The sequence below is a fragment of the Pseudophryne corroboree genome, chromosome 5 (genome assembly GCF_028390025.1).
Source record: "Pseudophryne corroboree isolate aPseCor3 chromosome 5, aPseCor3.hap2, whole genome shotgun sequence".
Taxonomy (NCBI): Eukaryota; Metazoa; Chordata; class Amphibia; order Anura; family Myobatrachidae; genus Pseudophryne; species Pseudophryne corroboree.
Window position 1 is genome coordinate 656,159,282 of NC_086448.1, and position 15,077 is coordinate 656,174,358.

Consider the following 15,077-nt stretch of genomic DNA (forward strand, 5'->3'; position numbering starts at 1 on the left):
AGGTGTTAGCATGCATTAAACGGGGAATGGAGACAAGGGATGAGAGTGTAATCCTGCCACTGTATAAATCATTGATGCGGCCATACCTGGAATATTGTGTACAGTTCTGGGCACCTCACTATAAAAAAAGATATCTTGGAACTCGAAAAGGTTCAGAGGTGAGCCACCAAACTGGTAAAGGGGTTAGAGCCACTGGATTATGAGGAAAGACTTAAAAGGTTAAATTGGTTTACACTGGAAAAGAGGCGACTGAGAGGGGACATTATTAATATTTTTAAATACATTAAGGGACAATACAAGGATTTATCAAACGGTTTGTTTATCAAATAAACTCGACATAGGACACGAGGACATCCCCTGAGGTTAGAAGAAAAAAAATCCATACACAACAGAGAAAAGGGTTCTTCACAGTAAGAACAGTAAAGATTTGGAATTCTTTGCCAGAGAAGGTAGTAACGGTGGACTCAATCAATCAGTTTAAAAATGGATTACATAAATTCCTAGCGGAAAAAAATATTTAAGGATACAGCATTTAATTAAGATTTCACAAAAAAAAAAAAAAAACAGATGGACATCTGTCTTTTTTCAACCTCTACAACCTAGTAACTATATATACTGTATGAACTTCTGGTAAAGAAGTATTTTATTCATAAACAGATGTGCAACCAACCTTGTGACTGTAAACAGAGTGATACAATGCTATGTGTGATCTATTAGTATGTATGCAGAGAGGCTGGGTGATATACTATTCTATGTAGGGATAGCAGTCATAGTGGGTCACCATTGATGCTGCAATCAATGCTTTGTACCAATTACAGGAAACCTACAGTTGGTGATGAGTCAATCGAGGAAGGGGGTGGGACTGAATAGGGCAGGGGTAACTGGCAGATCAATCACTGAATGCGTGGGACTGAGGTACACAGGGGAGGCGTTATGCTCTGTTATGTTATGTTATGTTATGCTCTGCGCTTGAATGGAGAGAAAAAAAATTGATGTTTGTACTGATGGTAAAATACCTTAATTGAAGGACATCTGGGGAACACTGCGTTAGCCATAACATGTGGGTTAGAGGAGTGGCTACAGGAGTTGGCACTAAACAATCAGAAAAGAGAGACACTCTGCCTCCTCTAACCCCTCCCACCTCCATCAATCCTCAGTTTGCACATTTAGGAAAGCTGCATGGAGTAACGGAAAAGACAACCATAAAGGGCAACAGCCCAACAATAAAATATAAAACTCTCCAACAAGAACAACAGATTAGAGAGAGATCGCAGTGTTCCCCAGGTGGCCTTCGAGAAAGGGATTTTACGATGAGCACAAAAATAGGATTTTTATACCTACCGGTAAATCCTTTTCTCGTAGTCCATAAGGGATATTCGGGAGAACTAGTACGATGGGTGAAGATGGGATCCAAAGGAGCCAGTGCACTTTAAATTTCTTCAACAGAGTGTGCTGGCTCCTCCCTTCTATGCCCCCTCCCACAGGCAGTTATAGGTAAAAATGTGCCCGAAGGAGAAAGGACATATATGAGAGAAGGAACAAGATAACAAAAGGTGGTGAGATTTACACACCAGCAGACCCCAACCATACAACAACCAGCAACAGCTGGTAACAATAACAGCAACAGCTGAACAGGTAACTACAGAACAAGAACCTGCAGAAAAGTCAACGACCAATATCCCTTATGGACTACAAGAAAAGGATTTACCGGTAGGTATTAAAATCCTATTTTCTCTAACATCCATAAGGGATATTGGGGAGAACTAGTACGATGGGGACGTCCCAAAGCATCCAGAACGGGAGGGAACGCGCGGCGACTGCTCCAGCACCGCCTGCCAAAACTGGGTATCCTCTTTGGCCAGGGAATCAAATTTGTAGAAGTTCACAAAAGTGTTCTTCCACGACCAGGTAGTAGCTCGGCATAGTTGCAGGGCCAAGACTCCACGGGCAGCCACCCAGGAAGAGCCCACTGATCTTGTAGAATAGGCCTTTAGAGACTTAGGAACATGTAAGGCTGCCGACACATAGGCCTGTTGGATAGAAAGCCTAATCCAACGAGCAATGGACGGCTCTGAAGCAGGACAACCCTTTCTCTGCACATCAAAGTGCACGAACAAAGAATCCGTCTTTCTAACCCGAGCTGTGCGCCTGACAGATTTTCAAAGCCAGTACAACATCCAAAGTCTCCGAAGGAGCAGAAGCGTCAGAACAGGACGAGACCACAATAGGTTGATTCAGGTGGAACGCAGAGTCATCCTTCGTCGGGAACTGCTGTTTAGTCCGGAGCTCCGCTCTGTCCTCATAAAAGACCATGTAGGGAGTTTTACACGATAAGGCCCTCAATTCCGAGACACGGTGAGCAGAAGCCAGGGCCAGTAACATCACCGTCTTCCACGTGCAGTACTTGTCTTCTACCGCCATCAGAGGTTCAAACCAGGAGGACTGTAGAAATTTCAACACCACATCCAAATCCCAGGGTGCTGTAGGTGGCACAAAAGGTGGTTGTATGTGGAGTACCACTTGTAAGAAGGTCTGAACTTCTGGCAATGCTGCCAATTTCTTCTGGAAGAAAATGGAGAGGGCTGAAATCTGGACCTTAATAGAACCTAGACATAAGCCCTTATCCACACCAGCCTGCAGGAAACACAGGAATCGTCCCAAGAGAAATTCAACGGCGGATACATGCGTTCCTCGCACCAAGAGACATATTGTCTCCAGATATGATGATAATGTTTTGACGTCACAGGTTTTCTGGCCTGAACCATGGTTGCAACAACCTTCTTGGAAAGGCCTTTGAGAACTAGGAAATTCTGCTCAACCTCCATGCCGTCAAACGAAGACTCCGTAAGTCCGGGTAGATGAATGGTCCTTGCTGAATATCTCTTCTTAGCAGAGGCCAGGAGGGGTCCTGGACGGATATGTCCAGAAGATCAGCGTACCACGCCCTCCGAGGCCAATCCGGGGCAAGTAGAATTGCCTGGACACCTTGATTCCTGACTCACTTTAGCACTCATGTGAGCAATGGGATCGGAGGGTACCTGGTTCGCGAGCAATACCAGGGAAGTTTCTTGTTGAGACGAGTGCCTTCATGTCTAATTACGGGCAATCCCACCAGTCGATGATCTGCTGAAACACCAGATAGTGGAGCCTCCACTCCCCCAGGTGGAGATCATGACGACTCAGGAAGTCCGCCTCCCAGTTGTCCACACCCGGAATGAAGATTGCAGACATGGCTCTTGCATTTCTTTCCACCCAGAGAAGTAACTTTGACACCTCTCGCATGCAGGCTCTGCTTCTTGTCCCTCCTTGCCGATTTATGTACGCCACTGCCGTGGCGTTGTCCGACTGCACCTGGATTGCGAGATCCTTGAGCAGAGGAGAGGGTTGAAGGAGAGCATTGTAGATCGCCCGAAGTTCCAGAATGTTGACTGGAAGGAGGATTTCGTGGGCTGACCACCTGCCCTGGAACTGCGCCCCTTGTGTGACAGCTCCCCATCCTCTCAGACTCGCATCCATTGTGAGGAGAGTCCAATCTTGAATTCTGAAACTCCTGCCCTCCAGGAGATTGGAGGACTGTAGCCACCACAGGAGGGAAATCCTGGCCTGAGGTGACAGGCGAATCATCAAGTGCATCTGAAGATGTGACCCGGACCACTTGCTCAGGAGATACAACTGAAACGTTCTGGCATGGAACCTCCCATATTGGATCGACTCCTAGGAGGTGACCATCTATCCCAACAATCTTATGCAAAGATGGATGGACACTCAAGAAGGTCGGAGCACCATGCGGACCATCTCCTGAAGTGTTTTCGCTTTTTCCACTGGTAGAAACATCTTCTGGGCCACATTTTTCCTCATATTTCTCCTGAACCTCTCCCCATCCAGTCTCAGTGCATGTCCTTGTGTCCTACTGCTTCTCTTCATATGGAGAATGTTTCCCTACTGGACTTTGTTTTAAAACCTTTGATATATTTGACATTTTCTATCATGTCCCCCCTTTCCTTTCTCTGCTCCAAACTAAACAGAGATTTTTTAGTCTTTCTGGGTATGTTTTGTGATGTGGGCCATGCACCATTTTAGTTGACCTTGTTTGTACAGTCTCTAACGTATTAATATCCTTTTGAAGATATGGCCTCTAGAATTGAACACAGTATTTTAGATGAGGCCGAACCAATGACTTATACAGTGGCATTATTACTTCTTTCTTTCTGCTGCTGATTCCTCTCCCAATGCAGCCAAGCATCTGACTAGCCTTCCTCATTGCTTTGTTACATTGCTTACCTGCCTTTAATTCACCTGAAATAGTGACTCCTAGATCACTTTCCTCCTCAGTAGTTTCCAGTATAAGGCGATTAATACTATATTTAGCCTTTGGATTATTGAGACCCAAGTGCATGATTTTGCATTTTTGGGCATTAAACTGTAATTGCCACACTCTTGACCATTCCTCTAGTCTACCTAGATCCTCAGTCATTTATTTTACCCCACCTGGTGTGTCTACCCTGTTGCATACCATTGTGTCATCGGCAAGAAGGCATACTTTCCCTTTAATGCCATTTGCAATGTCACCAATAAAGATATTAAAAAGCACTGGTCCAAGTACAGATCCCCGGGGTACTCCACTGGTAACATTTCCCTCCTGTGAATGCACTCCATTTACCACAACTCTCTGTTTTCTATCCTGCAACCAAGATTTTATCCATTCAATAATCCTAGTATCCAATCCCAAACTTCCAAGTTTATTTAGCAGTCTGCGATGTGGAACAGTGTCAAAAGCCTTACTAAAGTCTAGATAAACTATATCCACGGCTCCACCTTTATCCATCACTTTAGTCAAACAGTCAAAAAAGTCAATAAGATTTGTTTGACATGATCTCCCCCCAGTGAATCCATGCTGTTTGGGATCCTGTAAATTGCTGGATTTGAGATAATCTACAACTGTTTCTTTTAAGAGTGTTTCCATCAATTCCCCTACTACTGATGTAAGACTCAATGGTCTGTAGTTATTTGCCTCTTCCTTCCTTCCAATTTTGTGCAGTGGAACTAAGTTCACTCTTTTCCAGTCCTCTGGAATTACTCCTGTACCTAATGACTGCTTGAATAATTCTGTCAATGGTGTTACCAGCACCTCTTTAAGTATCCTTTGATGTACCCATCTGGCCCCATAGATTTGTCCACTTTCAGCTTTGAGAGTTCTGTTAGGAACTTCTCCTCTGTAAATGTACTTGTTTTATTTTCTTGAATATCCCTGCAACTTAACTGTAGCCCCTTCACCTCTCTTTCAGTAGTGAATACTAAGCAAAAATAATTAAGATGATCTATTACATTGTCTCCCTCAACAAAACTCCCAGTCTCTGTCTTTAGTTGTATAATTCCGCCTTTTGTTTTTCTCCTTTCACTTATATACCTAAAAAAAGTTTTGCCTCCTTTACCCACTGACTGGGTAAGGGACCACACTGACCCCCTGGACCTGGAGCTGTAACATCATCTCAGTCATCACCTTTGTGAATACCCTCGGGGCTGTAGACAGACCGAAGGGTAGGGCCTGGAACTGGAAGTGATCGTCCAGCAGGGCAAATCGTAGGTACGCTTGATGAGGCGGCCAAATTGGAATATGGAGGTAGGCGTCCTTGATATCCAAGGAGACCATAAATACCCGGTCTACTAGACCCGCAATTACAGCTCGCAGGGATTCCATTTTGAACTTGAACACCATCAAATACGGATTCAAAGACTTCAGATTCAAAATGGGCCTTACCGAACTGTCCGGTTTCGGTATTATGAATAGGTCTGTGCGACCGAAAGGACTGGACAGACAGCCCCAGATAAGAGTGTCTTGCCGGTGGGGCCCCAGAGGGGTGAAATGTGGATTTTCCAGCCGTAGCCTTGGAAATCCAGGTATCCAACTCAACCCCAAAACGCTATTCCCCAGAAAAGGGGAGTGATTCCACACTACGTTTGGATTCTGTGTCCGCAATCCACTGACACAACCATAAGGCCCTGCGCAGGGCCGTAACTACATGTGTGCCAAGTGGGCTTGGCACACAGCGCAGTTGCCCTGAGGGCGCACGGCCAGCGGCATGTAATGAGTCAAATTGACTCATTACATGCCGCCTCTGCTGTGTGCGCCGCGCTGTGGAGGGAGAAGAGGACCAGCGCCGGGCAGCGGAGAAGGAGGAGGAGGGAGCCGCAGCAGCGCTATGTCATTGGTAGTAAGCGCCGCTGCAGCATCCCCCTCTCCTTCCGTATTGGCTGCCCGGCGCTGCTGTGGATGCTGTTCCTCCATCCCAGCATCAACAGCAGCGCCGGGCAGCCAATACGGAAGGAGAGGGGGATGCTGCAGCGGCGCTTACTACCAATGACATAGCGCTGCTGCGGCTCCCTGCTCCCCCTCCCTCCTCCTCCTCACCTCGCTGCCTGCACCGAGGGAGCTGCACGAGGAGCCTGACTGCCAGCAGGGAGATGGTAAGTATATCTCTCTTTCTCTCTCTCTCTCTCTCAGGGGGTCACCGTCTGCCGCAATGTGTAAAAAGGGGGATGGCTGCCGCAATGTGTAAAAAGGGGGACTGGCTGTAAAAAGGGGGACTGGCTGCCGCAGTGTGTAAAAAGGGGGCCTGGCTGCCGCAATGTGTAAAAAGGGGGACTGGCTGCCGCAATGTGTAAAAAGGGGGACTGTCTGCTGTAATGTGTAAAAAGGGGGACGCTGTCTGCTGTAATGTATAAAAGGGGCTCTACCTGGTGTAGTGGCGCTACTGTGCAGCGTAATTTGAATAATGTAGACTACTGTGCACCGTAGTATGAATTGCTATTATTTTGTGGCCACGCCCCATCCCCGTGAAGCCACGCCCCTTTACATTTTTAGCACGCCTACGACGCGCACTGCCCCTATCTTACATGGGTGGGGGGGGCGCCACTGTCGTTTCTTGCACACAGCGCTAAAATGCCTAGTTACGGCACTGGCCCTGCGTGCCGACACCGCCATGGCCGACGTCCTAGCATTAATATTACCCATCTCCTTGAGGGAATCACAGAGGACCAGCGTAGTGTCCTGAATGTGCTTCATAGTAGCTAAGGGCATATCCCCAGAGAGACCCCCCTGAAATTGAATGGCCCAAGAATGAATAGCATGGGTCGTCCAGCAACCTGCAATAACCGGTCTTTGTAAAAGGCCAGCCGCAGTGTATATAGACCTTAGGGTAGTTTCTATCTTTCGATCCCCAGAGTCCTTAATGGAAAATAAGCACGAGTAGGTAGCACCGCCTTCTTAGACAGGCGAGAGACTGAGACATCCACCCCAGGGGGTTCCACCCAAAATGTTCAAAAAGTGCGCAAAAACTTTTTGGACACTTGGATTTTTTTTTTTTTTTTTTTCCAGGCCTGTTTGAATAAGTCATCTAACTCTGGAGAATCAGGGAAAGTGACATTTGACTTATTTTGCATAAAGAAAAACGGATGTTGTGATGCAGCGTCCTGTAGGGGGAGCTTTAACACCTCCCTTATAGCCAAAATGAGGGGTTCAATACCCTGGGCAGAATCAGTATCCCCACTAACAGGATCCAGGTCATCCCCATCATCCAGTATATCATCTGTATCAGACAGCAGTGCAGGTAAACCATGCTTTTGGGGACCTTCATGGGAGAGGGGGAGCTGTGCATCAGCCCTAGCAGCTAAATCTGCCACAGCTTGTTGCAGTAGCTGATTTTTCTGCACATTTGCAGTGAGTTGGGATGACATATATGGTTTTAAGAGACCCTAACCAGTGGGGCTCTGTACCCTCTCCCCCAACCTCTTCACTAAGTTGGGGCGATTGACTACATTGCTCATAGGAGACAGTCATTAGATAGAGAGAATCTGGTGTGACAGATACTGCACAGTTTGTGCTTACCCATATTTCACAGTAAACATAACATACACATACACACATACAGTAATAATGCAAGCCTGCCCTACTGTATGTGAGAGGAGACACAAAGAAGAGAGGACCTCTGAACACCCTGAGCTGCACAGCCCCAGTGAGGCTGTCAGCTCTATAATTCACAGTAAACACTATCAAATACAGTCCTAATTAGACACAGGACAGTGTACACAAGCGGCTCTCCCCCTCTTGCTACACTCTGTACCAGTTTCCAGCGTGTCTGTGAGGCAGGAAGCGCTGAGTGTGTGCTGCAGATGGCTTCTGTAAGCAGAGTAAGGCACCAAAAATGCCCTGGTCCCGCTCTGAGGAAGCTCCGCGCTACCACCCCAACCAATGGCGCCAGAGCTAAGCATATTCTTTTAACTGGCTAAGTCTCCAAAAAGTCTAAAAACTCACACAAGTGCTCAGTTCTGCATTTTTGTGCCAGTTTACACACGGGGGATCTTAGCGTACGCCGCGCCCGTGGTCTGCCACACTTTGACACCGGGGACCCCCGGCGTGTACTCACCACTAATGTCACCTTCATTAGGGGTGTGCGGCGTGCTGCAACTGCGACAGCCAAGGCGCAGTGCCCCGCTGAACAAACAGCCCCTCAGGATGGTGGTCCTGCAGCGGGGAAGTGGCTCTGCCCCTCGTAAGGCCGGTGACCCCCCCTCCCCAACTCTCACGACGCAGGTATGCTGTTGCCCAGACAGCATACTGAAAAAAAAATGTACGTTTTAAATGAAATTGAAGAAAACTCTCTGGAGCTGCAGAGATGTGCATCTTCTCCTGAGGGCACTTTTTTTCTAAACTGCCTGTGGGAGGGGGCATAGAGGGGAGGAGCCAGCACACCCAGTTGAAGAAATTTAAAGTGCACTGGCTCCTTTGGACCCAGTCTATAGCCTTCGTACTAGTTCTCCCCAATATACCTCATGGATGCTAGAGAAAATCTAATTTCCTCTATCGTCCATCTGGGGAAAACTGAGTTAGCCATAACATGTGGGATTTCCCAAAGCAAAAGGGGAGGGGGCGCGAATCAGCCATTAAGGCAAACAAATAACTTTTCTGCCAAAGCTATCGTCTCTCATACCAAAAGTATGAAAACAGTAGGTTGTCTCTCGGCACAAATGCTCCATCGAGGCCTCATGGTACACCGCTTAGAAGGCCCCAACAGCATGTGTTTAATCAGCCCGGAACTGGGACCACTGGAGATATACAGGCCTGTCGAATGGTGGCTGTGACTCACAGAGCAATGGTGCCCTTAAGGCCCGTACACACTGGCCGATATATCGGCCGTTCTCTTGAACGGCTGATATATTGCGGGTCCGTCGGCCAGTGTGTACGGCCGATACGTCTTTGACCTCCGTTGTTCAGACGTATCGCGTCGGCCCCGCAGCACAGCCGACGGCCAATATATCTAAAGATATATTGGCGCGTCGCTGTGTGTGTACGGCGGTCGGCCGACCGCCCATACGCATGCTGTGGCGGCCGGCAGTGATTGACAGCAAACTGGGCGGGCGTGTACACGCCCGCCCAGTTCATGACGTCAGTCCCCGACGGATCTGGCTGTGTGTATGCACAGCACACTGCCCGATCCGTCCATAGATATATCTGCAGATCAATTGATCTGCAGATATATATTTCCAGTGTGTACCCACCTTTAGAAGTAGGCCAATCCCGCTTAAGGGCATCAACCAACACTAAAAGTGAATCAGTATGCCGAATGGTGGATGTATGATCTAAATAGATCTGAAGTGCTCAGACCACATCCAAAAGGTGCAGTGAAAAGGAGACATTTGAAGATGACTCTTCTGGGAAAGCTACAAGAAACATATCTTGATTGAAATGGAATTTGGATACCACTTTAGGAGAAAAGAGGGTTTTGTGATCAAAACTACATGTCCTGAATGGAGGACTATCAAAGGAGATTTATAAGAGAGCAGTTAATTCCAAAACACACCTGGCAGAAGCGAACCCCAGTAAAAAATAAATAAAAAAATCTTTAGGGTGAGGAAACTCAGTTCCACAAACTTAAGAGACTCAAGCAGCACCTTCTGAAGAGCCTCCAACACCAGATTTAAATCCCAAGGCGGCACCGGAGGCACATATGGCAGTTGAACTTGGCGAACTCCTTGCCAGAACGTCTGTACTGCCGAAATCAAAGCAAAATGCCTCTGAAACAGAATGGAAAGAGACAAAACATGTCCCTTTAGGGAAGACAAACTGAGACTCTTGAGACAAGCCATCTTGAAGGTAGGACAAGAGAGGGAACAACCGACAAATAGAGAGAAGCAGTTCTTGACTTTCGCACCAGGAAATGTATTGTAACCAAATACAATGGTAAATCCATGAGGTCACTGGTTTACAGACTTGATACATAGTACATACAACAGAGTGAGAAAACCCTTTAGCCCTCAAGATCTGGGTCTCAAAAGCCATGTAGTCAAAGTTAACTAATGGAAACTGTGGTGTAGACAGGGACCCTGTGTCTGTAAGATTGAATGACTCTGCTGTCAACTTCCTTTGGAGGAGAGAGTAACACTGGAGATGAGGCCAGTCTGGTGCAATGAGAATGACCGGAAGGCATTCTTGCCGAACTCACTTAAGCACCCCAGGTATCATGGTGAGAGGAGGAAACAGATACCCTAGGCTGAAGAACCCCTGTGTCATCAAGGCATCCATTAGGGATGTGTGAAGTTCTCTGAATCTTGCACCGTACTGAGGTAGCTTCTTGTTCAACCAAGAAGCCATGAGGTCTATGACCTCTATGACCCACCAAACCACTATTGACTGAAACACTTCCTGGTGCAACTCTCACTCTCCTGGAAACGAACGGTGTGACGGCTCAGAAAATCTGCCTGCCAATTGTCTACTTCAGTAATGTGGACCGCTGAGATGGCTGGTAGCCAACATTACGCCCAATGGAGGATGTATAACACATCCCTCATTGCTTGGATGCCGTGTGTGCCTCCCAGCTTGTTCACGCAAGTCACTACCGTGGCGTTGTCCAATTGGATCCTGATTGGAAGATTCTGTAAATAAGGCTAAGCCTGTAGTAGGGCATAACAGATAGCTCGCAACTCAAGAATACTGATGGGCAAGACAGACTCTTAATGAGACCATAGGCCTCGGAAATGTTGGTCTTGAAGACTGCTTCCAATCCTGTCAGGCTAGCATCTGTTGTGATGATCACCCAATTCCATTGAGAAACAAAGAGCCCTTCATCAGGGTGGGTGAGTGGAGTGGAGCCGCTGTATTGAAGAGAAAGCACAGAAACACCATTCCCCTAGCAGGCCGGGGGCTTGCTTTTGGAAAATTGACAATCCAACCGTGAGCCTGCAGAATAGACAGTGTGACCTGTAGATGATGGTGCAGAAAGGCTCCCGAAGGAGCCTTGAGGAGATTAACCAAATACGGAATAATGGTGTAAAGAGTATTAAAGAGACCATATGCACCATTATTTTTATGAACACCCTTGGTACCGTGGAGGCTCTGAAGGGTAAGGCTGGAAACTGGAAATGGAGATCTCTCACTACAAAGGGTAGGACATGACGATGACTACTCCAAATGGGGATGTGGAGTTAGGCATCTTTTATATCTATGGATGCTAAAAACTCTCCTGCATCCATAGCCCCAATGATATAGTAGTTTTTTCTGTGCCACTCAGCCCTAGTGTGCTTAAGCACTGTCCTAAACAGGGTTTTAAGTTTTTGGGTCTTACTATTACTCAGAGAATGCAAGCAGGCAGAGCACACAGCAGCTTAATAGAGATCTCGGTCCAGCACTAGTACAGTAGCCAGAGACTGTACTCACCAGCCACAATGTCTCCTCGGTAAGCTCCGGACAGGGCAGCCCACAGACCGGTAAATCCAGTTCAGTGATTCCCTAGAGGCGAGTGGGGAGCAGGCTATACTAGCTAACCCTGCTCCCCCAGTACACTGAGACTCCTGCAAGCAGGGCTAAGGTGCACAGGCAAAAAGTAGCTCAAAGAAAATCAAACCTGACTAAAAATTCCTTTAGGCAATAAATGTGGGCCTTACTCCTAAGGCACTTAACTAAAAATGGAGGATTGGTGTTGGTAGGAGGGGTTAGAGGGGAGCGGAGTGTCATTCTTTTCTGATTGTTTAGTTCCACCTCTTAGAGTCACACCTCTAGCCCACGTTATGGCAAACCTAGTGTTCCCCAAACAGAATATAGAGGAAACATGGTCAAACCCTCTGCCACTGATGTCAGAGAACCATTGGATAACCACTGATGGAAAATCCACCCACCATCGGTTGCAAACCATCAATAGTTGTTAATAGTCTATGGTCAATGGTAAATCCCTAGCTCTGTGTGATGTGTAATATTGGAAAGGAGCACGATGATACAGTGCTCTGTGTGATGTGTAAGTGAGGAAAGGGGCCGAATAGCACAGCTGTGTGATACAGTCCTATGTGGTTTCTATCAGGAGAAGCAAGGAGACAGCTGAGAAACTGGGACAGATGAGGCCCCCCAAGGCTTTCCTGATGGTCAACTGCAAGTGAAAAACAGTGTATGCAGGAAGGGGAATTAATCCCAATAGTAACAGGGGGGCAGAAATTGCTGCCAGTGCAGTGTGGCAGCAGTGAAGTTTGTGAGGTGGAAGGTGAGAATACTATCCCCCAATAACTGTAGTAAGCAGTCAACAAAGGATGAGAAAGGGGGATTCACCCCCCATGTAACTAATAGGAGGGATAGGAGCCCCATGAAGACCCATACAAAAATCTCCCAGAATCCAGTGTTACTGAAGAGGAGGAGAACCCCCATACACAAAAGCATCCAGTAGTCATATTGACAGAAACTGCTGCAGCAAGGTAATATAAGTAAATTGGTAAAGCCAAAGCATATATGAGAGAGGGCTAATGCAGCAGAAGTGCCCCACAGTGAGGAGGGAGCTATGAAGGCAGTGAAAGCGTCAGTGTGTGCAGCCTATACTGTAAAGCGTCACTCATGTTAAGAGTGACCTAGGGTGAAAGGCAACATAAACAGCCAAAGAACAATTGCACACATCAGTACATGTTTAAGACTTGAAGTCAGAAAAGATGAATTACTTATAAAGTGGTGTCACAAGGGAGGGGGTGGCCCACACCCGGGTGTCACCCGCCGGGGGTGAACAGTGGGAAAACAGTATGAATGAACCAGGGACTATGCAATGAATAAGCAAAAAGAAAATGCAATCTGTACTCTGGTGCTAATTTAGTGTCACTAAACTGTACTAAGGAGAAGAAAATGGTCATGAAATAATAAAATTGACATTACATTTACACAAAGGAGTAATCGGGTAATATCACAAAATACATTTAAAGTAACATATATTAGTACAGTACCTGCCGATTTTTCTTCCACTTTCCGGAGATGGGTGTCACAAAAATCCACCAAGGTCATGTAAGCTTTAATGAGTCCTTTGCTGTCAGTAAAGTCAGCAGAGCGGGACTGTTGTTCTTCTGACGCTTTTCTGACAGCAGATGTCAAGCAATACATTGATTTCCTGTATAGGCCCACTGCCACCTGTAGTCAAGCATAATAATCATAGGAATGCCTGGAAAGAACTGACAGCAGAAATCTCGGGGAACCTTCACAATCTGACAGAGGACATTTTCAGACACACACACACACACACACACACACACACATTGTATTAAGGGGGCTACACACGGGGCGATTTTAGCATAAAGAATAAACTATAACGACATAAATGTCGTTTTCGTTTATTTCTAGTATACTATGCAGAACCTACAGTATATTGGAGACCATTCAGTTGGAAAACATACAAAACTAACCAAAGTCTCTCTCTATTACACAAACAATTCTAGCAATATGGTGGGCAGAAATCATAATCCAATGTGTTAGTCTCCTGTAACAGTTCCATATTGTTGAACATTGCCATCAAAGGGTCATAGGGAGACATCATTAACGGCTATGACTCCAATTTAGTAAGCAATAGTGTTAGATTTGCTATGTCTGCACATGAACAGTTTAGGTCTGCCTTGAAGTTAAAAAAGAAACATAATAGATTTATCGTTACTCAGAAGAAGCTGCTTTACCACAAATAAAGTAGGTTTATAGCTTTCTCTTATTTTGCATAACAAGCTTCCATAATCAATGAACCTGGTTCATAAATTCTACATTACAGTACTGTATATCTATATTTGGTTATTATTCTGTATTTATAAAGCTCCAATACTGTATATTACCAGCACTGTACACACACGGAATCATGTTATAAACAAATTATATACAATACTTGATATATCCGATAGAGACAAAACAGCAGATGCTTTATTAACCAATGCAAGTTTTGTTTCTGCTGCGGAGTACACTGGGCTCCACAAGTCTGGATAATGGGGTGTAGAGTAGGATCTTGATCCGAGGCACGAACAGGCTCAAAGCTTTGACTGTTCCCAGAATTCACAGCGCCGCCTCCTATATCACCCCGCCTCCCAGCACAGGAGCTCAGTTTGTCAGTTGGGGCTGCAGTAGCAGGCACATAACAGAGGGGCTGCTCCAAGCAGCCCTGAGAAAAGCTTTTTATGAGGTAAAAAGTGAAGACTTCAAGGGCAGCAGCGGTGGTAAATGTGTTGTGACATTCACTGCTGCAGCTCCAGCTCTCCCCAGCGGCGCTGTACACTCCCGAGCCCTGGTTGCCGGGTACCTACAGCGGAGGCTCCGGTTTTCTTCATGTTAGACACACACGGCTGGGGCTCTCCAGGATCGCGTGGCCGCGCTTCGGGAGGTGGTAAGTGATCCGGCGCGGTCAGTGGGAGGCGGGCCGCGCGCGCTGGACACTGTGGATACAGGCGATCCCACTAGATCACCAGGGCATGGTCGCAAGTCAGGTTCTCTCTTAAAACCGATTTTAATATCGCCCACAGTACCCGGTGGTTTTGCCAGCAAGGGGGATAAGGCTTAGACCTGAAGCCCCTCCCCCAGCCCAGGGCGCCATTTCCAGCAAGTGTTCCCGCCCTGGAGCTGCATCTCTGTCTTTTCCTCACACCCTGTCAGTGTCTGTGGCGCCATTACTCCTCAGCTCACTGTTCCTGGGACTGCTTGGGCAAATCCTCCTATGTAAAGCCACCTGGTTGTCAGCGCTGTGACTTTACATGACACTTAAGTATTCTCCCTGCCTTTTTAGTCAGTGTTAGTAAGAAAGAGTGCATTT

At 46.8% G+C, this 15,077-nt stretch overlaps 1 protein-coding gene across 1 annotated transcript in view; it reads right to left on the bottom strand.

Annotated features, from left to right (window-relative positions):
• Positions 1–15,077, bottom strand: part of PRKDC (protein kinase, DNA-activated, catalytic subunit) — an 836,940-nt gene that overhangs the window by 165,752 nt on the left and 656,111 nt on the right. The window contains exon 72 of the mRNA XM_063923695.1: positions 13,246–13,426. Coding sequence (XP_063779765.1) covers positions 13,246–13,426 — 181 coding nt within the window. The remainder of the gene's footprint in view (positions 1–13,245; positions 13,427–15,077) is intronic.